The 23,978-nt window shown below is 36.0% G+C and overlaps 2 protein-coding genes across 3 annotated transcripts in view; one reads left to right on the top strand and one right to left on the bottom strand.

The window, feature by feature from the left end:
* The window catches only part of LOC145306667 (uncharacterized), a 31,136-nt gene extending 7,481 nt beyond the window's left edge, over positions 1-23,655 (top strand). Inside the window, exons 3-13 of one of the 2 annotated variants that reach the window (XR_013875120.1) lie at positions 1,424-1,455; positions 1,838-1,922; positions 2,613-2,676; positions 3,206-3,257; positions 3,520-3,591; positions 4,116-4,171; positions 5,029-5,077; positions 5,788-5,823; positions 21,874-21,947; positions 22,989-23,150; positions 23,449-23,655. Coding sequence is in view for 1 of the 2 variants with exons in the window: in XM_080148964.1 (XP_080005090.1) it covers positions 1,424-1,455; positions 1,838-1,922; positions 2,613-2,676; positions 3,206-3,257; positions 3,520-3,591; positions 4,116-4,171; positions 5,029-5,077; positions 5,788-5,823; positions 21,874-21,947; positions 22,989-23,091 (623 nt within the window). In the remaining variant the exon portion in view is untranslated. The remainder of the gene's footprint in view (positions 1-1,423; positions 1,456-1,837; positions 1,923-2,612; positions 2,677-3,205; positions 3,258-3,519; positions 3,592-4,115; positions 4,172-5,028; positions 5,078-5,787; positions 5,824-21,873; positions 21,948-22,988; positions 23,151-23,448) is intronic. The other variant, XM_080148964.1, reaches the window with a different exon arrangement.
* On the bottom strand, positions 13,595-15,715 carry LOC145305794 (uncharacterized). The gene is made up of 2 exons (XM_080147608.1): positions 15,514-15,715; positions 13,595-15,037 (listed from the first exon to the last, which is right to left on the bottom strand). The coding sequence occupies exons 1-2, from the start codon at positions 15,594-15,596 to the stop codon at positions 13,750-13,752; spliced, it is 1,371 nt and encodes a 456-aa protein (XP_080003734.1). The 5' UTR covers positions 15,597-15,715; the 3' UTR covers positions 13,595-13,749.
* Positions 23,656-23,978: the final 323 nt, after the last annotated feature.

The following is a 23,978-nucleotide window of genomic DNA, read 5'->3' as shown; positions in this document are numbered from 1 at the left end:
TCCCAGCAGACATCCAAGTTGATATGGACGGCGACGAGGATGCCACCGAGCTGCCAGTTGGAGCGGCGGCGCCCGCAGCTAGCGACCCAGGACAGCTCCCAGTGCACCAGCCAGCCGCAGCCGCCCCACAGCCTAGCGGCCAGGATCGTGACCCAGTAGAGGAGAACCTGCAGGAGCAGCCCAACGAACCACCGCCGCTGCCGCCCGCTCCAGAGCCACCCAGAGATGCCATCTGGAATCCTGACGCGGACATGGAGAACCTGCCAGCCAGCAGCGAGCCTGTAGGAGAAGAACCAGCCACTGCGATGGAAGAGGCCGCCGCAGAAGACGAAGCTGAAGCCATGTGCCCCCTGTTGATGACAGCCATCCCCATCCCGGTAGGAGCTAGGAGACCAAGCAACCTGAATCAAGCAGGCGCCCCCATGGAGTTCTATGCGCCCTTTGCCATCGTCATTCCCCCCTTAGGAACCACCAGAGTCCGCCTAGGCCTCCGTGTCCAGTTACCAGCTGAGGCAGAGCTAATCCTGCAGACGAGGCAAAATTTCCAGCGGCGGGGCTTGGCCGTCGCCAACCCACGCCTAGAAGCCAACCAGGAGCTGACAATGCTGATATCCAACCACAGTCAGACCGAGCAACGAGTGTCCCAGGGAGCCTGTGTAGCCTGAGCTGTCCTCCATCGAGCTGTGCCCCAAGAACTGCCTGTCCTGCGCAGGCATAGGCTGTCGTATCCCCAGGTTCAAGGCCTGGTGGCTCAGGAGCCACGCAACCCTTGAAGGGGAGGTTGTGGTAATACGACACCCAGACGGACAGGCAGTTTACAGAGTTGCTTCGCTGTGACTTATGATAACAAACCCCCTGCACTAATCTTATTATATCACCATCTATCTCATGACCGCTATTGACCCCGCAACCCAGCGGTCAAACTGGCCTGCCTAAATGTGGGGAGGGGACTCAAACATGCAACTATCACGCGTCCCTCACGCGCTTATATAACCGGGAGGCGCTGCCTCCCCTTTTACCACTGCTGCCCCCACAGCCTGTCTACCGCCGGGAGCTAAGCCCTAGCGTCCCACACCCCCTTCAAACCTAACCATTGTTATAATCTGTTGTATATATATAGTAAACATTGCTTGTAAATATTATTCAGTTTAAATATATAATTTCTGTATGATTGAATCCTGCTTGTTTGTTTGGTAGAATAATTAAAGGCTAGGGCTCGTTGAATCCGAACTCGTTACCCCGTGGGCCGAGAACGCTCGGCTTACCAGAGTAATAACATTATATGTAAGTTCAGCTGTTTGCTCGCTAGAAGCCTTTAAAGTTCTTTTTTTCTTACTCGATTTCATCTATCTTTTATTGTCAACTTTACCTAAAGGTCCTAGAGCTATTTACTTAATATGATTTTAATAAATGTTCCTAACAGAGGAAGCAAAAGAAAAGTTCTTAAAAATTAAGGTAAGCTTTTTTTAAACACATTATGTTCAATGCATTTCTCATTCTCCCATTTGTTGAGTAAAAAAAATAATGATGACTTTTAAAATATATTATGATTGACTGGTAGGTACCAACTGGCCGAATCTAAAGTTTTCTCGTATGATATGAAAAATAGACAGCTAAAGTTTTGTTGATTCCCTGTACCACTAAGCATTCAGTATATTGTTTACATTGTCCGTCAGTATTTAGGTCAAGCTTCAAAAGATAGAGATACTCTTTTTTAATGAAATTTATTTCTTTTAGTTTTTTGACTGATCATCTGATCCTTAACTTGCTTTGTCCGTTTGTCCATCCGATTTCTTCTGTGCTTCGCTACTTATTGATGTTGTCATTCTTGTTTTAGGACGCGTATAAAATATTGAATAATGAGGAGTCTAGAATGAAGTATAATGATCAAATTGGGTTCCATCATCATGACCCACCCCCAGGTACAGATACAGACAGACAGATTGACAGACAAACAGACAGACAGGTAGATAGACAGATAGATAGACAGATGATATGATGAAAGAATGAAGTATAATGATCAAATTGGGTTCCATCATCATGACCCACCCCCAGGTGCAGATACAGACATACTGACAGACAGACAGATAGATAGACAGATAGATAGACAGATAGATGGGTTCCATTAAAATAAACCACCTCTAGGTGGAGATACATACATATAGACAGATAGATAGATAATATGATGAAAGAATGAAGTATAATGATCAAATTGGGTTCCATCATCATGACCCACCTCCAGGTACAGATACAGACAGACAGATTGACAGACAAACAGACAGACAGGTAGATAGACAGATAGATAGACAGATGATATGATGAAAGAATGAAGTATAATGATCAAATTGGGTTCCATCATCATGACCCACCCCCAGGTACAGACACAGACAGACAGGCAGGCAGGCAGACAGACAGACAGACAGACAGACAGACAGACAGACAGACAGACAGACAGACAGACAGACAAATAAAGAGATAAATACAGGCAGCTGGCAGGCAGTTTGAAAGAAATAGATAGTTAGATAATAAATAACCTGTATTTTTATGCGTTGTTTTGTCAGTTCCTGTTGAACTTGGCTTTTATAGATGTTTTCATTCTTGTTTTTTTTAAGATTATCATCATGAAGGGTCGTTTGAGGGAGAAATGAATAAAATGAGAGCAAGAGAATATTGGAGGTATTTACTTAATACATGCTTTATTAAAAAAAATATGTTATGTTTGTTTTTCTAAACATGTTGTAAGAATTCCCTAGAGGCCCCTAGTGGCACTTTAAACGTTGTCTATAATTTCCTAATAATTTCTATGTTGCGTTCAAGTCTCTACGTAAAACTTTTTTTTCTCGATCTTTTTGTGATTTCTCTTGGGAGTATGGTGGTACCCTCCCCCAAAATATTTATAAACCTTCCGAGAACCTATGAGAAGCTACCCTGTAAAGGAGAACCCGATCGGTTCAGCGGTTAGCGAGATCCTTCGCTACAAACAAACAGACAGACAAACAAACATTGTTCTACGTTGTATTATAGATACCAGTGGATTGGCCCCTAAGTTCTTCGCCCCAAAATTGGATGGGGGTTATGCCCCCAACCCCCACCCCATACTAAATAATACCAGCTAAACATCTATAATACAAAGTAAGCCACACTCCAAATCAAAAAGTTTAAATTAAAGAATTATTTATATTTTTTGATTTTATTTATTTTTTAGGTGGGATGAACAGAAAATCAGAGACTTAATGTCAAGCGAACGTTTACGTGAGGTAACTTTTTTTCCAGTAGATATTTAAAAAAAATTGTGATAGGTTAATAAAATTGTTTTTCAAAATAATTATTCCAATGAATAACAAAGTATCTCTACAATAAAGTCCCAAAAAGTGAAGAACATTTTTGTGAGCAATTTACAGTCAATTTTTATATTCTGCTAATTAAGTTATCACAATCCAAAAGAGGTACTTAATTTTCGTTTTTCCTAATGTCTTAGAGCTTCGCTTTTATGGATGTTGCCATCCTTGTTTTGTGTAGGTAAACTGGAGAGATTTGGCTCCTTCTGAAAGATACAAAGTTTTAATTGAAGAGGAAAATAAGAGAAAAGAGGTAATTTATCAAATTAGACAATCCTTATATAAAATTAACGTCTGTTTATGAACTGCTAAACCGATATGGTTCTTCATTATAAGTAGCTTCTGAAAGTTTTGAACTATTTTTGGAAGGGTACCAACACCCTCCCAAGAGAAATCACAAATAGAAAAAAAATCCCTAACCCCCCCCCCCAAAAAAAAAAAAAAATATTTTTCTTTTAAAACTAAAATTGAAAATGGTCGAGTCTCCCCCCCCCCCCCCCCTTTCTTCCATAGTAAAGGCGTTTCCGCTAGTATGTCTAAAAGTAGTAAATTAACCAAGGACGTCAAAAGGGGGGCTGGGGAAGTTCCCCCCCTCCAAAAAAAAATTACAAATACCTATATTAATTTAGAAAGGTAATGTTTATTGTTTATATCTAATAATACCTCTTCCCTTACAAGAGAAATCGACCATTGAACACCCCCCCCCCCGCCTGATTTTTTAAGAAGTCAACTGATGAATAAAATTGTTACAATAATAATAATATCTCCTTCTTTTAGGAATCAGAAATTGTGAAGGATTATGAAACACCGCCCACACCAATTTTAGTCATGAGGTAATTTTTGCAAATTGGGGAGGTGATGAGTTCGATTCTCAGACCAAACCACGTCGAATTGTACCTAATGCCGCTATGTCAGATGCGCGACAATTGTTAAAGTAGGGGATATGCTTTGGCATCAAACAAACAGGCACAACTCATGCACAGTTATGACTTTCAGGAAAGGGTTGGTAACATTAGCATCTATCCTCGGAATTCTCAAGGCTATTTTTCCTTGGCAGATTTCTCTTTTTTTTCATATCGGTTTAGCGGATAGAGGTACAGACAGACATCCTCTTACTTTTATGTAGGAATATATAATGTACCGCAATTGCAAATCTTTAGAATTCAAAAATTCAGGATTAAGGCTCCTCATGCATAGGCGCTGCATTGCACAGCAGTGTAGGAGGGGTTTGGCTGAACGAATAAAACATTAGGGATGGCAATCCGTTTCCGGAATCCGCCAAATTTTTGGCCAATTTTGGAATCCGTTTTTTAATAGCTAATTCCGGATTCTTAATTGGTAGGCTAAAATTGACGTCTTGAGTTTTTTCTTTCAACTCCTCCTCTTTGAAGGCAAAGATTTTCATCATTATATATAATATCATTTAAAATCTGGTTCGATTCTCGGAAGTGAATTATAGAGAACACCAAGAACATTAATTTTTAGGACATTAATTTTTAGGACATATGTAGGTAGCACTTAATTTAAAAATAAATTAAAAATCCTTGCTAGAATCCGGAATCCGAATTCGAATCCGAATCCGGCCCAAAAATTCAACGGATTGCCATCACTAAAAAAAATATTACAAATTGGAGGGAGGGGGGGGGGGGGGCTAGTTTCTGCTTGACTTAAACACCAATTTTTATTTCAGGATGATAATGGTTTTTACGATAGTTTCTATTCTAACTGCCTTTTCTTATGTAAGTCTCTTTTTTGAAGTTTATTATCAAAGCTATTTTACAGGAATGGGGGAGGGGGGGGGGGGCAATGGACTGTAAATTATACTGATAATTACAGTTTTATAACCGCATTATTTTATTCTTTGTCTCTAAAACTTTGGGTACTTTTATTAAAATCTTATTAGTTGGTTCAGGCAGGGAATGTGATTCTGACAAACAATTCTAATTGAACATTTTCCTTCAATCCCCTTCCCTCCCCCCTTTCTTACCCACTTCCCTTTCAGTTACACAAAAAAAAACAAGTTTTACTTTAACAAAATATTTGGGTATAGTCCCTTTCGTAACATCGCACCTTATGGCGCGATTCTTCGTATTTTTCACAGTAACTTTTCTCCTATTTCTAGCCCCTGCGGGGGGCTCTAACCCTGTGGGGCAATCACCTAACCCAATATAACCTAACCTAAAATAACCTATAAAAAGCCATTTTAAAAATACGATGTTACGAAAAGGACTATTCCCAAATATTTAATTTTCGTCAATTTCCAATGAAATTAATTGGCTGAATAGCAGCCTCTGGTTTCAGAAATCACCTTGACCAATATCATACAAAGTGTGAACTCGATATGACAATTCTCACGTGGATAAATTGACTTTAAGATCTATTCTTTACGTACCAACCCACTTAGTTATATAAAAGCTTTTTAAAAAATCAATATTTTTATATTTTTTAGAGAGTTGATTTAATCGAAGGCTCTGATGAAATCAAGGTAAGGCAAATATTTTAAAATACAAAAAATTTAATTGTTTTTCTCGTATTCATTCGAATCCGGTGGATAGGAACCGGTTCTCATCCATACGAAAAAACCATGTCTATCATCGAATTATATCCAGCTTTCTACGAATATAGAAATGTACAATCATAAGATACCAGTTTTTTTAGCCGGTGCCTCCGGCATCTCGGGGCTAAAAAAACTAGTTTTAATCTTATATATATATTACTAGCGGCTTCGACCCTAGCCTCTAGGGGCTTTGCCCCAAGAGGTTTGATCAAACCAATTTTTCGTATTTTAGATTTAAAATAAAAAAGAAAAGAAAAAATTTTTTTGGGGGGGGGGATTTTTTTTTTTGGGGGGGGGGTATTTTTCATTTTTGGGGGGGTTAGGGGTGTCCCACCCCCCAAGAAAATAGTTATAAACCTTCCCGGGAACTATGAGAAGCTACCCTGTAAAGGAGAACCCAATCGGTTCAGCGGTTAGCGAGATCCTTCGCTACAAACAAACAGACAAACACACAGACAGACATCGTTCTACTTTGTATTATAGATATACACGATTGACTATAGATTTTCTGAAATAGATTTTCTGAATGGACATAAATGTAGAAAAAACGAATAGACTGCGTGGGGACAGGGGAATATTCAAAATCCTAAAAAAGTCGGGCTATTTGATTAGAGCATTTAATAACAAACTAAATTCTAAAACAATAGCAGTAACTTTGGAATAAGTGGATTAAATTTGTCAAAATTAACTATTCCTCAGGGCCCCTCTTAAGTTTTGGAATTTTTGGTTTTTGGCATTGGTTATTGACTGTACCATTTTCTTAGTATCTTAGGGATGTAATTCTTAAAACTTGCACCTTAAAATATTTTTTTTTTATGTTTTTAGTTATCGGTTAAATATGGTTGCATCATTGCAGTTATACCACTCCTAAATTTATACCAAAGTAGTGATCATTCTCTTTATCCCTGCTATGTTAGGATATCAGTTGACCTAACAGGTGCAACAATAAAGAATACATTGTGTTTATACATTTACACAAAAAAATGAAATAGGAAAATGATTATAAATAGAAGATTTTGAAAAAGAGGCTTAATTGTATCACGATAGATACTCAATTATCCTGTTATAAAAATTCTTCTAATACTTGAGACAACAATCTTTCGGGTTCCTCAATATATTTTAGAAACTAAAATACTAAAAGCTGGAAGCAATATTGTTATTTGCAATATTTCATATCTTATTTAAATACACTAGCGGCTACGCCCCCTAGAAGCCTCTAGGGGCACTTAAGGTAGGAGGGGGAAAATTCGACTCCCTCCCATTTTAAATTTGATTTTCAAAATTGTAAAAAAAATATTTTTTGGGATGGAGGGGGGTCAAGACACCCTTCCCAAAAATAGTTTAAAACCTTCCCAGGACCTATAAGAAGCTTTACTGAAAAGGAGAACAATATCAGTTCAGCGGTTAGCGAGATCCTTCGGGACAGACAAAAAGCCCTAACTACTTTATATAATAGGATGGATATATAGTATGAATGTACTTTATTTGGGCAAAACCAGTCTACTCTAAACTTTGATAACCGTTTTTTTCATTGTTGTTATGTATTCACAACAAATGTCAAAACTATTTCAGAGGCGTAGCAATTCTTTAATTGTTACCAGAAAGTTTATTTAAAACATGCCTTTTAAAACTTTTTTACCACAAATTTTGTATGATAAATTTGTCCTATTTATCTGATTTTTTTGTAATAATGATTCCTAGGCCAACAAGGTACATTATAGTAAGCGATCTCATCTTCATAATCAAATTTTAAAAATGGAAGTATGTTCTATTACTGCATCCTGTATTTAAGCAATGTGGCAATTTTGCAACAATTTATATAATATTTGTTGAGATTTACAAACTAAAGTTCTACTTATTATGTTTTGACACTCTGCAAGAGTTGTTGTTCGTTTGTCCTTCATTATGATTTTAGAGCTTTGCTTTCATGGATGTTGTCATTTTGTTTTGAATGAATTTTAACAAAGATTTCTATAATATGAGTAAGTCGTTCCTTCTGACTACCAGTCAATAACGGATAGCTTGTATAGTCTCTGCGTCACCTTACAGCATGCTGTTCTTTTTAACTTTTTGTATTACATGATAATCCAAGTTTTTAGTAGCGAAGCTACTCTATAATTCACTTTGTCTGTCCATCCATCCGTCCGTCAGTAATGCTATGGGGGAAACGTGATTTTCTCGGCTCCTATCCTTCGCTTTAATGGATGTTGTCATCCTTGTTTTATCATTATTTGGAATGTACGTCAATCTATCGTCCATATTTGCATAGGATAACATTTATTTACTAAAAAGTTTTAATACATATCATTGATTACTGTAATTTAAAATCTTATTTTTTAAGTAGCTTCGCTCCTAAAAATATAATCTGTATGGGTTGTATTGTCCCTCCTTTTATTTATGTAACTCCTCCTTTTTTTGTCAGGGATCTAAAGGGATAAGACAATGAACGATAAATTTTTATAAAACTGCAAAACTTCTGTAGATTACAATTAGTGGTTAAAACATTCGGACATTTAATTCAAAAGAATTCTCCAAAACTGAATAAAACATAATTATATTGGAGACTAGTTTAAAAACAGCACACCATCCACTCCTGTCGTCGTTTTTTTAATGTTCTAAGCGAAGCATATTTACCTTAAAAAATTGGTATATCCATAATAAGTACCCTTTAATTAATTAATTTTTGTCCGAACTTCTATACCTATATTATTGACATTTAATGTCCTATAACACTACATGTGTTTATATGTGTATATTCATTTTATTTATTGAGCTATGCTTTTATGAATGTTGTTATCCTTGTTTAATTAGAAACTCTCATCATAATGTTACTGTACTATAAATTATCTCAAGTTTATATTCTAACAAGGATGACAACATCCGTAAAAGCGAAGCTCTGAAACAAACGAACATTAACAATTGTAGACTGTAGAGTATCAAAACTAAATAAATAGAATATAAATGTATAAGTCTAAATAAAATGCCTAAATACAGGACAATGTGTAAGGACATGTTTACAATTCTTAGGACTTGATTATAAATATACATTGCTTATATCATAGTATCTTGTTGTAATAGGTAAAAATAAGATGATCAGGATAATTATATCATATAGTAAAATTTGCTGTCAAATTTTTTTAAAAAAATTAACATGTTAAAACATTCTGGTAACGATTACAGAGATGCTACGTTTCCTAAATTATTCAATAGAAATAATATAGAAATAATCATACAAAGTTTGATATCTTTTAAAAAAATTTAAACATGTTTAAATTAACGAAAAAAGCTATCCGTTACGTACGTGTAGACAGACGGACGGACCGACCCTAATTATAGAAAAGCCTAGCTTTTAAAAATTTTGTCAATAAACGTGCTGAGTAAAATGAGACAAATTAACAAGGACATTCATGAACGTCGATAATAATTTGTGTGATGATATGTTCAATCACATAAATAATACACAATTTTCAAGATAATCCATATACTAAATATGGCCCAAGAGGCATGAATTTTTGTTTTGGTTGTAAAAGTTTAAAACAATTTTATCCTATTTTACTTTTAAATGTTATGTTGTTTGAAGATCATCTTTATAAAGTAGCTGCGCTGCCAACTTAACATAATTTCTTGTATTGGTATTCTCCTCCTTATTAATTACATTACTCCTCCCCCTCGTAAAGTTAAGGATCTGAACATAAATTTTATTTTAATTTGTCGTAAAAATGTGGAAAACACGCGATATCAGTGGCATATGATAGGAGTGTATAGAAGGGTGTCAACACCCCCCTTAAAACTAAAATTGGGATCGCTTGTCTTCCACTTTTTTTCAACCGCTAACGGTTGCACCAACTCCTGGTGTACACTGTGCAGCATGCCACTGCTTTTTTTTAGATATTATAATAGAAAGTCAATGAACACAGTAATAGTGTCTGACTGATTATGACGTAACAAAAAAAATTAGCCAATGAGAGGCCGTTATTGACCAATGGTAAAATTTATAGTGGCCTCTCATTGGCTAATTCTTTTTGTTACGTCATAATCAGTCAGACACTATTACTGTGTTCAAAGTCAATCCGTAGATTTAGAAAATCTTATCTAAAACTTGAATTGAAGTATAATTCGATTTAATTTTCATAAAATAATAATTTTTTTAAAAGGTATAAGAAGAAAATTATCTTTAGCTTGTTTATGCTGTGAAATTATGATAATATTTATGTTTGTTTAAAATTCAACTGCTTATCCTTATTACATTAACTCCCCAACTCTAATTTTCACACAGGAAGTTGTTTAATTGTCCAAAATTTTTCTGTCAAGGATAACTAACAAACAAGTTTAAAAAGTTAATTAACAATAAATGTTAACACAAAATAACACACAGGGTCCTGCAAGGTAAATACCCGATTGAAAGTACTAGAAACATGTTTTTTTTATTAGAAATTATTATTATTGTAATGAGGGAGAGTAACACAAAATGATGGTCCATATAAGTGAAAATATCCAAAATTGTTTTTCTTTTTTAAATCTTTTTTTAAACCTATTTAAAAAACACTCTACTAAAAAAACTGATTCCAAAAAAAGGACTCTAATTAAAAGTGCTGAGTTTGCATGAAAGGTATGACTTTAATTTTTAACCTGATGGTACAAATTATTGAAAACTGCACAGCAGCTGTTTCTTGTAATTTTACCCTTTCTCAGGGATACAGGAATAAGTAAATTAAAAATAAATTGTTTCCACTAAAATAATTTAAGTCTTTACAAACTAAGATTTCTTGTAAAGTAAAGATTGATTATGTTATCATTTATTGACCTATAATTGTTTACAGTACTCCCAAGATACAATCACGTTTTTCTTAAATATAAAAAAAAAATATTTGAAAAAATTTAATTTAAAAAATCTTAAATTATTTTTAAAATATTTCTATTTACCTTTAAAAATACGTTTACTTTTTAAATGAGAAAAAAGTTATATTTAATACAATAAATTTCTTTAAAATAATGATCTGTTTGCATTACATATAATTAGAACTGTTATGAATAGATTATGAATAGACCTTTTCAGAAATACTACTATTCAGAAAATCTACACGTATGCAAAATCTACGCATGACCATATACACTTTCAAATATGATAATCAGAATCTAAGAAATTCAAATCAAACCATAAGTCACTAAAAAGAAAAAATTAAATTAAAAGGCAGAAATTACAAGATACTTTTAAATAATTGATTTAGAATAAATTACAATTAAAATGCTTTAGCAAAACCTATATTTTTGCACATTAGAAATTATAAAATCATGTGTAACATACTTACTTCTAATTGTTTGATGTTGATGCTATTATTAAAATTCTATGTTCACAAATGTAGTTGCCCAATTAATTGGTTGCAATGGATTAAATATAATATTAAAAAACTATTTGTGATTTAAAAATATTGAAAACATTAAATTCACCTAATTATTTATGGATTATAAACATTATAAAAACATTATAAAAAAACATAACTAATCTTCAGATAATATTGTCTTATACTTGTATTGTTATATTTAAGATATTTCATTTTCAAAATAATTATTTATGTTAAAATTGAGTATTATGTATTATGGAATGTATGAAAACTTTATACATATATTTTTAAAATGCATTATTTATATAACATCAAATATAATTGCATTAACCAAATATTAAAGATTTCAAAGATATAAAGTTTTTTGAATATAGCACTTCTTAGATGTAATATGTTCACCTTAAAATGCGAAAATTTCCATTTATATATACAAGATTAAATTGTATTTTTTATACTCTGCAGCAAATGCCATGTTTGTTATTTTTAGGTTTTATATTTTATTTAAAATACATATCTTTATGAAACAAAAGAAATCTTGTACAGCATTTTAGGTAACTTTTGATTATTGAAAACAGTTTTTTTCCTAAAGTTATAGCAACAAGACATAAACCTCTGAATTACTTAATAAAGCTCAGCTAACAAAAGTCAATTAATAGTATTTTCAAAATCTTATCCTTATATTTTTTTTTTTAATTCTAATAAATTAAAAATATACTTTCTTAAAATTTTTTTTTCTTATACAGCTTATTTAAGTTCATTACAATAAAATTATACAACGTTTTTAATGAACAAGAAATAGTCTTTGTAATAAGCTATAATTTCAGCATATTAGAAAGCAATTTTATAGTAATTTAAAAACCAACTTATGAGTGTAAACATTTTCTAAAAAATATAATACTATGTATAATACTAGCGGTTTCGCCCCTAGCCTCTAGGGGCTTCGCCCTATATAGTTTTGGGAAGTCAACCCTCCTTAATAGAAATATTCAAAAAAATATTCTTTGTTTAATTACTCTGTGATAAAATTAAACCCAGGTTGTGCGCTTTATGCACAAAAATTTTAATTTGTACAAATTAAACCCAGGTTGTTTGCCGTATACAAAAAAAATTTCAATTCGTAAAAATTAGACCTAGGTTGTTCGCATACACAAAAATTAAAATTAAAAAAAATATATTTTGTTTTTTTTTGGGGGGGGGCTTTGCCCCATGTTGCAGTGGGGTTCCCCCACCCCAATTACTGGTTTTTGTTTAAAAAATTAAAAAAAAAAAAAATTTTGGAAGTGGGGTTTTTTTATTGTTGGGGGGGTTGGAGTGTCCCACCTCCCAAGAAAATAGCTTAAAACCACCAGAGGACCAGTAGGTATATTCCCAGAAGGGTAGAGCCCAATTTGATCAGCAGTTACTGAGATTTTACAAAAAATGTAAAAAAAAAATTTTGGGGGTGGGATTTTTTTTATTTTTGGGGGGGTTGGGGCTGTCCCACCCCCCAAGAAAATAGCCTAAAACCACCACAGGACCAGTAGGTATATTCTCTGAAGAGTAGAATCCGATTGGTTCAGTGGTTACCGAGATCTTAAGGGACAGACAGACAGACGGACAGACAGACGGACAGACGGTCAGACGGACAGACATCAAGCTACTTTGTATTATAGATATCCGCGGTAAGCCGTTTATAATACGATACGAGAAATAACTATTCTCGTATTCATTCGAATCCGGTGGATAGGAACCGGTTCTCATCCATACGAGAAAATATCAGCCCGTGCCTTCGGCACCTCGGGGCTAAAAAAACTGGTTTTAATCTTATAATTGTACAATACATTCTATATTCGCGGAAAGCTGTTTATAATACGTTACGAGAAATAAATATTTCAGTATGGCTTTAAAACCGATTAATATTCGCTGGATTATAACAGGTTCTCAACCATACTGAAAATTAATATATATAGCTTCGCATTATTTCCAGTTTTCTACGAGATGCCGAAGGCAGGGGCTAAAACACTGTATTTTTATTGTACATTTTTATATCCGCGAAAAGCTGTTCATAATTATTCGATGCGATAAATAACTACTCCAGTATGGCTTCGAATCCGATTTATATCCTCCGAATTAGATCCCGTTCTAAACCATCCTGAAAATGTATAATATGTACCTATACAATTTTCTGCGAAAAATATCAATAAAAAAAAACTGGTGTTAAAATAAGGATAAGCCGGTATTTGGTAATTAGCGCACCTTTATGAACACAGAACATCTGCGCTGCACAACCCTGTCATTTTCTAGGCATTATTGATATACTGAAATCAGTTATAAAAACATATTTAAAACCTCACAAGATTCTGCAATGATAAACATAATCAAAGTGTGATCTTATTTTATTGAGATCATAATAGCACAAATATGATAAATGATAACATATACATTTAATAAAATAAGATGAACTCTTCATTGGAGGAATTGTAGGAGGTGCTTGGGCCAGTAAACCTGTAATAGTAGAATACAAATATTACTATTACTTTCTCTGCTTCTTCTCCTTTTTCTTTTGGCGGCGCTCTTTCTTTGAGATCTTCAGATCTTCGAGCTGCTCTTCCAACTGCTGGTTTTCATACAGCAATGTCTCCTTGACCTTGGCTAGGCGGTCGTAGGATGCGTCTTGCCACTTCTCATTATCCTTGAGCCTTCTCAGCTCTAAACGCAATTCATTGAGCTCTAATTCCTTGTCTCCTTCCCTCTTATCCTTCATGAGGTCCATTTGGAGCTTCAACGTCTCGACCTCCACCCTCAAGCTGACCACCTCTGCACACTTGTCCTGGTAGAGTGAAGATATCCTCCCTGCTACACGGCTCGCCTCTCTCTCTCTCGTGTACGGGTCTCTGGTCCTTCCACCCTTTGTTACCTGGTGGAGCAAGCGCTCCAAACAGCCGTTGGACATAGGACTGCGGCCGCCATTTGGCCTGGCTCCGGATACTTGGGAATCCGAGCGTTCGCGGCTGACTGTCCTGTGCGACGTCCTTCTTGGCGGGGCATGCCTTGAGGTACTTCTTGTTCTCCTCCCCCGGAACAGCCCTCTCGACTTCAACAGCCGGACCATGTACTCGTCCTCATACCAGGCCTTGGTCATCGATATTGGCAAGGGCATGGGCAACGGTGCTAGGATCCTCTTCTTGGGGCGTCTCTGGTGCACATAGGCGTGCTGATGGTGCTGAGTGATCCATCCAATGACAATCTGTACGCCTAGGTCCGACGGCGTCTTGCCTAACGATGTTTTGCGGTAGAATTCTTCGTAGCACTGGGCAAAACACGCCAACACCCCGTTTTCTGGTGAGAGAAAGGCTTTATGCAAGCTCAAACTCTGCTCACCAATGAGCTGGGTGTAGCTGCGGATCTCGTTGTTGAGCTCTGAGAGGCTAAACCAGTGCCTTTCTCCATCCGGATTGTATCGCGCCGTGGAGAATGATATGCGATGCTTGCCTCCCTCTATCGCAGCTTCCGTCAAGCAACGGATTGTTGCCATCAGGTCTTCATTTTGCTCCTCCATGAAGAAGCAATGGACGATGTCCGCCGAGATGTGCATGGGGCGTTGCTCGTCTCTCATCCAATCCAGCGTCTCCTGGGTGAAGGTGCTCATCGACACGTCGCCTACCGTCTTGTAGACAATGGGGTAGTTGGTGGCCCTGGTTTCGACAATTTCGAAATCCGAGATGTGGACTCGCAGGGGTTGCTCCTCCTCCTGTTCCATGGACTCGACTCGGGCAGTCTCTACGGCATCTGCGGCCCAGTCATCAGCAGTTTTCGCCATTCTGAAATTTGGAAATCATTTTAGTGTTTTGTAAAACAATTAATTTTTTACTGTTTGTCAACGGCGAATTACGTGCGTATGTCTGTCTTGAAAAGGTCAATAAATAGAGCACCAATGATTGGAATTTGGAAAAAAAATTGTGAACTAATACAAATTTGGATAAAACACATATTATAATTTGAGAATAATGAACTTTATATAATTACTGTACAATATTTGATAAAAAACACTTTTATGCACAAATGTTTGATATTATAAAAAAAATATTTTTGTAAAATATCGAAATTACATGGTTGCTATTTTGATAAATTTACAGCATTTTTAGCGAATTTGAATAAGCGCCGTATTTTTAACTTTCGTTTGTTTGTTTCACCTAGTTTTGGAAAAAGAAATGTCGATAGATTAATTTTTGGAAAAAGAATCGTTGATAGATTAATTTTTGGAAAAAAATATATAATTTTTGAAGATAAAAACTACCTCTTATGCTGAACAAAAAGCTCCGGTGGACGTAAGCAGTTAAAATGTTGGTAAACAGATGAATTTTGTCTAAAAATACACATAACTTATCAACTCGGTATAGGATGGTTCGCCAATGAAATCTTTACACGACTGGAAGAATTATTTCCGCTTTTCTGTATATATGAAACTTTAAAAGCGCGATGCCGCGTTTATTTGTCAATTGGCGTTGCGTAGTAGGAATTTTATTTTGTAAAATATATAACTAACTTCCGGTAAATTCTGCTGTACTACGCGACACTACTTTTGGAAAAGAATTTGATAAGGTCGTCTTTTATTTTTGAACTTTTGTTTGTCTATAAGGAATAATGGAACTTTTATTAATGTTTGAAAACTTTATTTTCTTTTGATTTTTTAGGCTTTTTGTAAACTTGGGTTTTAAAAACGAATATTTCTGTGTTTTTAAAGTTTGAAAAATGGTAAAAAAAAAAATATTGCAAAAATTGGAAAAATCTTTTGTGCGGGTTTGGGAACCTCTAAAAGTGTGGTTTCCCGTTTTGGTTTTGAAAATCGATTTTTGTCTTAGTTTTTGATAGCTCTGATATACTCTGAGCTGATCCTTCCTGCTTGTAGAATGACCATTATTTTCCTAGGGTTTACTCCCCTTTTGGTAAGGACGTCTGCTGCTTGTAGATCTCCAGGTACCCAGACCAGTTTCTGGATTTCCTTGCCCTCCAGCCATTGCTTCACCATGCCTATTTCTCTCCTTAATCTCCTCTCTCCCACATCTGTTGCACTATGTATGCTTACATAGGCGTCTCTGTTGTCAATGATGGCTGTGATTGGGAAGTCAAACTTGTCTCCCAAAACTTCTTTTAGAAACCATCTTGTTGCTATGGCTGCGTCAATACCTGTTGTCAGACTCATGGTTTCAGCCGCTAGTGTGGAGTTCGTGACTCTTTGGATTTTGTTGGCTTTCCATTCTATTGGAGCACAGTCTCCAGTGTCTGCATTGACTAAGAACATGATGTATCCTTGAGCACTGTCTACTCCTTCGTTCAGGTTGCCAAAGCTGGCGTCTGTGAACACCCAGATTTCAGCTTTCTTCAGATCTTTCAGATCTGCAATTCTCACTCTGGAGATATCTTTCATTTTTGTGAGAGTTTTCTTGGCTGCTTTCAGATCTGCTATGGTTCCACCTTGCATCTTTGTGGAAGCTTCTATCAACTCAAATGCAAGATCTGGTCTTGTAGCTCTTACCGTCCAGTTTATTGCTCCTGTCATCTGTCTGATCAGTGTTAGTTCTTCAGGAGTCATCTTCTCTGTTGTTTGGCTTAGTCTTTTGGCTTCAATTTTTGGAATTGTGACACCTTCTACATACTTCTCTTGATCCAAATTGATGCCATTGTCATCTTGTTTCAACATGAATCCTGTGTACATAAATGAGTTGGTCTCAGATTTGCCAATCTTGAAAGCACTGAGTACTTTGTTTAGGATTGTGTCATTGAAAAATTCTGTACCACAGTGAATGAAGTCATCAACGTGAATTCCAATCAGCCCTTCTAATTCTCCTTTGTCATTCAGTAGGTAGAATAGGCCTGAATCATAAGTAGATTTCTTGAAACCTAACTTTTCCAGGTTGTTTTTCACTTTTTCGTACCATTTCTTGCTTGCATCTCTTAACCCATACAAGCACTTCTTCAGTCTCCAAAGCTTCTTTAGCAGTTTTGCTTCCTTTGGAGGTTTCACAAGAACTATTCTGTCTAATTCATTGCCTTGAAGGAAGGCTGATTTCACATCACTTGCACTTATTTGCCATTTGTTTGCTGCAGCGATTGCTAGAATGATCCTGAGTGTGTGTTTGTGCATGGTAGGTGATTCCTTTGGAACATCCTGTAGTTCCTGGAATCCTTTGGCTGTGAGCCTTGCTCTCAATTCATCACCTTTTTTGGTTATGACCCAAAGAGTTGTGATGTATTCTTGTCCTTCATCCTCTATTACTTCATAGGTGTCAAACTCCTCCAGTTTGTCCAGTTCTTTTTGTTTAGCATCTAGTGCTTCTGGAGTGTTGGTTTCATCCTTGTCCACTAATACTGCTAGGATCTCTTCATGAAGGTTTCTGTCCGAGTTGTCCTCATTATCTTTTCTTTCAACTCTTGGCTCCTCAGTTTTCCTGAGTTCTATGTTTTCAACATCATCACTAATTATTTGACCATCATCAAGAACAAAATTGTACCAGTTAGGATATTTTCCTGTTCTTTTGCCGCTGCTAATTACTGTGGCGTTTTTCCATACTCCTTCTATTCTGATTTGCACTTTTTCAGCTCTTTTTAGGATGGCCACTTGTTTGGTGTTGTTCTTTTTTGTTGGTCTACCTGGTTTCTTTTTGTGTTGAGATGTCTCATTGTTTTGTTCATTCTGTGTTTCTGTTTCAATCTCTTCTGTGTCTTCTTCTGTGATCTCTTCGGTGGTGTCATTGTTCACAGGAGTGATTGTCTCTGTCTGGATGCTAGTGGTTGTGACTGTATTTTCAGCTTCTTTCTGAGTGTTTGTATCTTTTGTATTCTTGTCCTTTTCATTTTTGGCACTTTCAGCCTTGTTGGCGTTGGCATTTTCAGCCTGGGCATTTTCAGCCTTGTTTTCTTCAGTTTTTATCTTATCAGCTAGTTCTGGTTTTACTGGATACAGTCTGTTTGCGTGTACTTGTCCGAAGTATCTCCCATGTCTCACACAAATCACTTTTCCATCCTGGTACACTACCTTTCCTGGACCTAACCACTTGTCATCTTTCTCTCTCCTGTAATAGACGTAGTCTCCATGATTGTAGACATGTTGAGCTGTTCTGATCTTAGTTCTGAGAGCTTGTTTAAGCTTTTCACAGTTTTGAGATTTCATGAATGCTGCTCTGCATTCATGCATGGATTTGAGTTGTTCTTCTAGAGCTTTGCTGTGAGTCTTAATCTCTATGGCATTTGGTGGTTCTTCAATTATGTTTGGTAGGTTTGGTTGTCTCCCATACACTAGTTGAAAAGGTGAGAATCCATAAACTGTAGACAAGGAGTTCTTGGCTACACATGCCCATGCCAGGGCTGTCTCCAGATCCATGTCTGGGAAGTCCACCAGTACTCTGGTGAGAATGCTGTCTACTAGTGCATGATTTCTCTCACATAATCCATTGCTCCATGGACTATAAGCTGCTGTAGTGTGAATGATTATGTCCAGTTTGCTCATTGCCTCCATCATAATGGAGCCTGTAAACTCTAAACCTTGATCTGTGATGATCTCTCTTGGTTTTTGGAAATATCTTACCCAGTGAGTCATGAAAGCTTTGACAACTGCTTCTGGGGTCTTTGATTTTAATACTGTGCCTACTGTGAATCTTGTAAAACAGTCAATCATGTACAGTATGGGTATTCCCTTCCATATCTTTAAATCCATGGCTACACAGTTATTGAAATCATTTGCCAATGGTAGGGCTACCGAGGGTCTATCTGGTAATCGCTTTTTGAAAATGCATCCCTCACACCCATCTATAATTTTGTCAATCATTTCATCAAAGTGATCTCTCCACTTTTCTGCTCCTTTTAAAAGATCAACAAATTTAGTTTTGCTGCCATGGCCAAATTGCTTATGGAGCTTCTCTAACATTTGGTATTGTTGTCTTATGGATGCTTGTTCTAAGTCTATGAGCATTACGTGTTGCATGACCATTGAGTCTTCTTGGTCATCTTGGCCTAACAGATTGATAATATAATGGCCTGCACTTGTGGTATGGAGTTTAATGGGGTTTCCATTAGCTGTGGCTGTGTCATTGACTAGGTTGATAGCTATTCCTAGTTGTTTCATGTGTTGTTTGGACATGAGTAGTGGGATGTCTGAGTCTATGACATCTAGACTTAGTTCATGTATTTCATTGGCAATAATTATAGGTATTTTGTAAATTCCTAGTGAGCATAGTGATTGCTGGTTGCCAAAAGTGAACGAGGTTTTACTATGGTGTGGTCCTGATAGTAAATGTTTTAGATGTTTGGGAATAGCCTGCATGTATATTTTTAGCCATTTCATGCCTGTGACACTGCTAGAACAACAGGTATCAAGTGCTGCTGCGTTTAGCGTTTCAGCGGTGAATTTTGATAATTCATTTTTGTCTGTAGTAAAGAAAATGTGCTTTTGGTTATTATCATTCTCTTTATTCTCTGCCTCTTCAATTTCTTTGAGAATATGCTCCGGAATGTCGTCTTCCGTGTCTGAGGTCTGTCCTTCTATGACAAATGCTTGTCTGTATCTGTCCTGTCTTTGTCCGTCTTGCATTTTGTTATAGGGACATTCTCTTTGTAAATGTTTAATTGACAGACAGCTCCTACATTGTAAAATACGCCCCCTCGCGTCTTTAGGGTTGGTTTTATCCCCTTGTGCTAGGTTATTTTGGGAATGGTTATTTTGGAAACTGTTACTGTTGCTTGGGGCATGCGTGCGATTACTATTGTTGTGACGGGAATTTTTATAGTTTTTATTATTTTGGAAATTTTTCTTCTTTGCCCACGCAACAAATGCGTCTTCATGTTGCGCCATGAAAGCGTCCGACAGTTTATCTGAGCTAGTCTCATTCTTTAACCCAAAAACGTTGGTTAGCATGTCAAACATTTTTATTTTGACATTTTCATAGAGCTTTTTATCGTCGGATAGATCTACCACGGAATTTAGTAGCTCTATTTGTTGTGCAGAGAGGTTAGCATTGTTCATAAGGAACCCTGCTTTTATGTCGCTTGATAATGTTGTCAACCCTGCATTTTCAGCTTTGGAAACTAAGTATTCAAAATGTTTTGCATACTCTGAAAATTCTTGACCTGTAGCTCTCTTATATTCAACTATTTCTCTTAGACATTGGAATTTTAAATGCTTGGAAGGTTTCCCAATATGTCCGTCAAGAAATTCTAGGATTTTATCCACAGAATTTTCTGCAGAACCTATTTCTTCGGGCCTATATTTTTGCAGTAATTGTCTTTGGATATTATCCCCAAAGTGGGGATGATCATTTTTGATCCCCGCTAAAAGAATGGCCCCCCTTTTTGCTTTGGGAATGTCTGTGATCATATTCCATAATGCCACATTGTCTTTGTAATCTGAGTAAAGCGAGTAATCGGAGAGCTTTGGCGCTTCCGTTGTTACCCTCACTTCTGCCATTTTTATTGAATCCGGTGAGGTTTCGTGATTTTGAAAATTATTGGCTTTATGGAAATTATATATGTCTTTAGCACTTGTACTTTTTTGTGCTTTATAGTTGAATCTAAAAGTTTTGCTTTGTAAATTATGCTTCTCTTTAATATGACGCGGGTTTGTCCTACCCATTAATAAGGTGGCTTAATTCTCTTTCCTATTTGGAAAATGAAAGCTTGGAAATTGCGCTACTTTTGGAAATTTACATCCTTGGATTACGCTACTTATAGATTAGTTATTTATCCTCTGTTTTTACGAATAAATTAACACACAATTTATAAATTTTCTTTATTTTTAGATACTATATTTGAGAAAATAATTCTTCTTTATATTTATTTGGAAAAAAATTACATATAATATATTTTGATAATATACTTTATATGACAGTTTTACACCGGCTGCTCCGAGCCTAATTTATTTGAAAAATAATCTTACAATTTTGTAAATACACCGGCTGCTACGAGCCTATCAATTTGTTCTACACCGGCTTCTACGAGCCTAACAATATATGTTTTACATATATATTACACACCAGCCTCCAACGGGCTTAACATTTTTAATTGATTTCAGCAATCTTCTCTTTTGAAAAAAAAATATCACCAACCTCTACGGGTTTAATCATTTGTTAATTGGGCCTAATGAACAGAGTTGTGCATTGTGGAATTCCGTAGATCTTTTTGAAAAAAATTGTGCCTTTTTTTTTCTAACTGTAGCGCTGCTACTATTGTTAAAATAAGGATAAGCCGGTATTTGGTAATTAGCGCACCTTTATGAACACAGAACATCTGCGCTGCACAACCCTGTCATTTTCTAGGCATTATTGATATACTGAAATCAGTTATAAAAACATATTTAAAACCTCACAAGATTCTGCAATGATAAACATAATCAAAGTGTGATCTTATTTTATTGAGATCATAATAGCACAAATATGATAAATGATAACATATACATTTAATAAAATAAGATGAACTCTTCATTGGAGGAATTGTAGGAGGTGCTTGGGCCAGTAAACCTGTAATAGTAGAATACAAATAACTGGAATTAATCTTATAATTTTAATTTACTGGCCGCGGAAAGCTGTCTAAAATACGTTGCGATAAAAACTTCTCAATATTTCAAAGTTTTATTTAAAATGTTTTCCAACTTATTTTTTTTGCTTAGGATTTGCACAAGAGCAATGAAAAGAAGAGACAAGATATTGAAATTGGCAACTGTATTGTCTATAAACAGTCTTTGTAAGTATTAAACTATTACCCGCGACTGTGGCGTAACACGTAGCGCATCCGCTCGTTGTCGGGAATGGAATCGGTTCGAATCTCAGCTCAACACCGCGTCATAACTAAAGACGTTACAAATGGTCTCTAATGCTGCTATATCAGGTGCGTGACATAAATAGTTAGAGTAGAGGGAATGTCTTGGCCAAAAACAGGCGCAAACTCACTACCATGCAGATAGGACTTCTCAGACAAAGGTCGTGCAATCAAAGGGTTGGTTGTCTGATGGGCGAATTGACGCAATCACAAGCGGAGTATGTATATATCAACTCTTTGATTGGGTGACCTTTGCCTGGAAGTCCTAACGGTACATGGTAATGAGTTGTGCCTGTTTGGGGCCAGGGCATTCCCCTTATTCAAGCTATTTATGTCTCGCACCTGACAAAGCAATAGTAGGAATTATTTTTAAAGTCTTTAATTATGGCGCAGTGTTAAGCCGAGATTCGAGCCTATCACCTCCCCGAAGAAGATCGGATGCGCTATATGCCTCGGGGCCATCTTATCATAATACCCACATATCATTTGTGTATGTTGGCGGGGGAGGTATCAGGTTCCAGTCTGGACCACGACGCGTTATATAGGAGACGGTAATAATGGTACCTATTGCTATTATGTCTGGCATGTGAAACTATCTATGAAAGTAGGGGGTATGCTTTCGCCCAGGTGCTACTCATTATTCTGTACGGTTAGGGCTTCCGGACAAAGGTCGAGCAATCATTGATTGTATTTTGGATGTTGTTAAACCAAATATCTTATAGAGAATCATATCCCATTGATGTTCTTAACTTCTGGGGTTCTCTAGATGATCTCATGAAAATCAGTTGAAATTATTAACACAAAATTCATATTGATTTAATGTTATTGGTTTAAGATTTGAGTTTGGATGGTTTTAGGCTAATTAATTTTGGTTTCCTACTCTCCTTACTCCTTTAAATATTGAGCGTCTAGATGCTAGGAGCGCAGCCACTAGTTTATTATAATTGAAATATTTATATATCTTAGGTCGAACCAAACTGAATACTACTCGCTGTTGGGAGGTTTTGATCTAAATAAACTTAGACAGCAAAGAAAAGAAGAAGCTGAAACTCAAGAAGAAAGTAGTTAAACATTAAAATTCAGATGGGATAAGTCAATACAAGATAATTGAGACCGTTTAAAAATCAGGCAGGGGGGGGGGGGGGGGGCACATTGACCTGTAAGTTTTAAAACTACTTTCCCATAAACAATGGGTAGTTGTAGAAAATGTTCTTGATTGGTTCCAGACTTCCAGTGTTTTCATCCATCCAATAATTTGTATCTACAATTTAATGGGTAATTTTGTTTATCGTCAATTTTTCTGCCAATATCTTATCCCTCAAGATCCTAAAATATTTGTAGTTTTTGCCTGCCTAGTTAAGGATTTTTAAGGATAGGTGTATGTACACTTCTGTGAAAACTTAATCACCCCCCCCCCCCTTTATAGAGATAAAATATTGGTTGAACCAACCATTATATACTAAGAGTATCCTAAATATTTGAGCTAATTATTAAAAGAACGTGTCTTCACAAAGTTTTCAATTTTCTTTCATTGACTTTTCCCCTTTATCGTTGTTAGAATCTTATATTGTCTGTGATTCAGTTATTAAAAATTAGCTCTTTTGTCAAATAAATTTGAAATTCAGTCGTTTTATGTATAGTTTATATTTAGCGTATAGAAAATGTGATTTTTTGGCTGCTGTTTTTATCCAGAGTTGGTCGAATAGCAATCAATCTATACATCCTTCAGCTTAATGAATATCTTCTCATGATAATTTGCGTTATAATTCGAATTGATATGTGTATCCTCCAGAAAAAAAATATTAGGAACTTTTAAGATAAAATCTTGTGGTTAGGAAGTAAATAAGATTTACTTAAATTAACAGAAAATGTGAGTAAAGGTGAAAAAATCCTACAATTTATGCTATAAAAAGTTGAGCTGGATCTTTAAATCATTTTAGTGGTGTACCAGATCAG

The sequence above is a fragment of the Acartia tonsa genome, chromosome 14 (assembly GCF_053477335.1).
Source record: "Acartia tonsa isolate MP-2025a chromosome 14, ASM5347733v1, whole genome shotgun sequence".
Classification (NCBI taxonomy): Eukaryota; Metazoa; Arthropoda; class Copepoda; order Calanoida; family Acartiidae; genus Acartia; species Acartia tonsa.
Note: the sequence above shows the minus strand (reverse complement) of the source record. Positions and strands in the feature narration are given on the sequence as shown.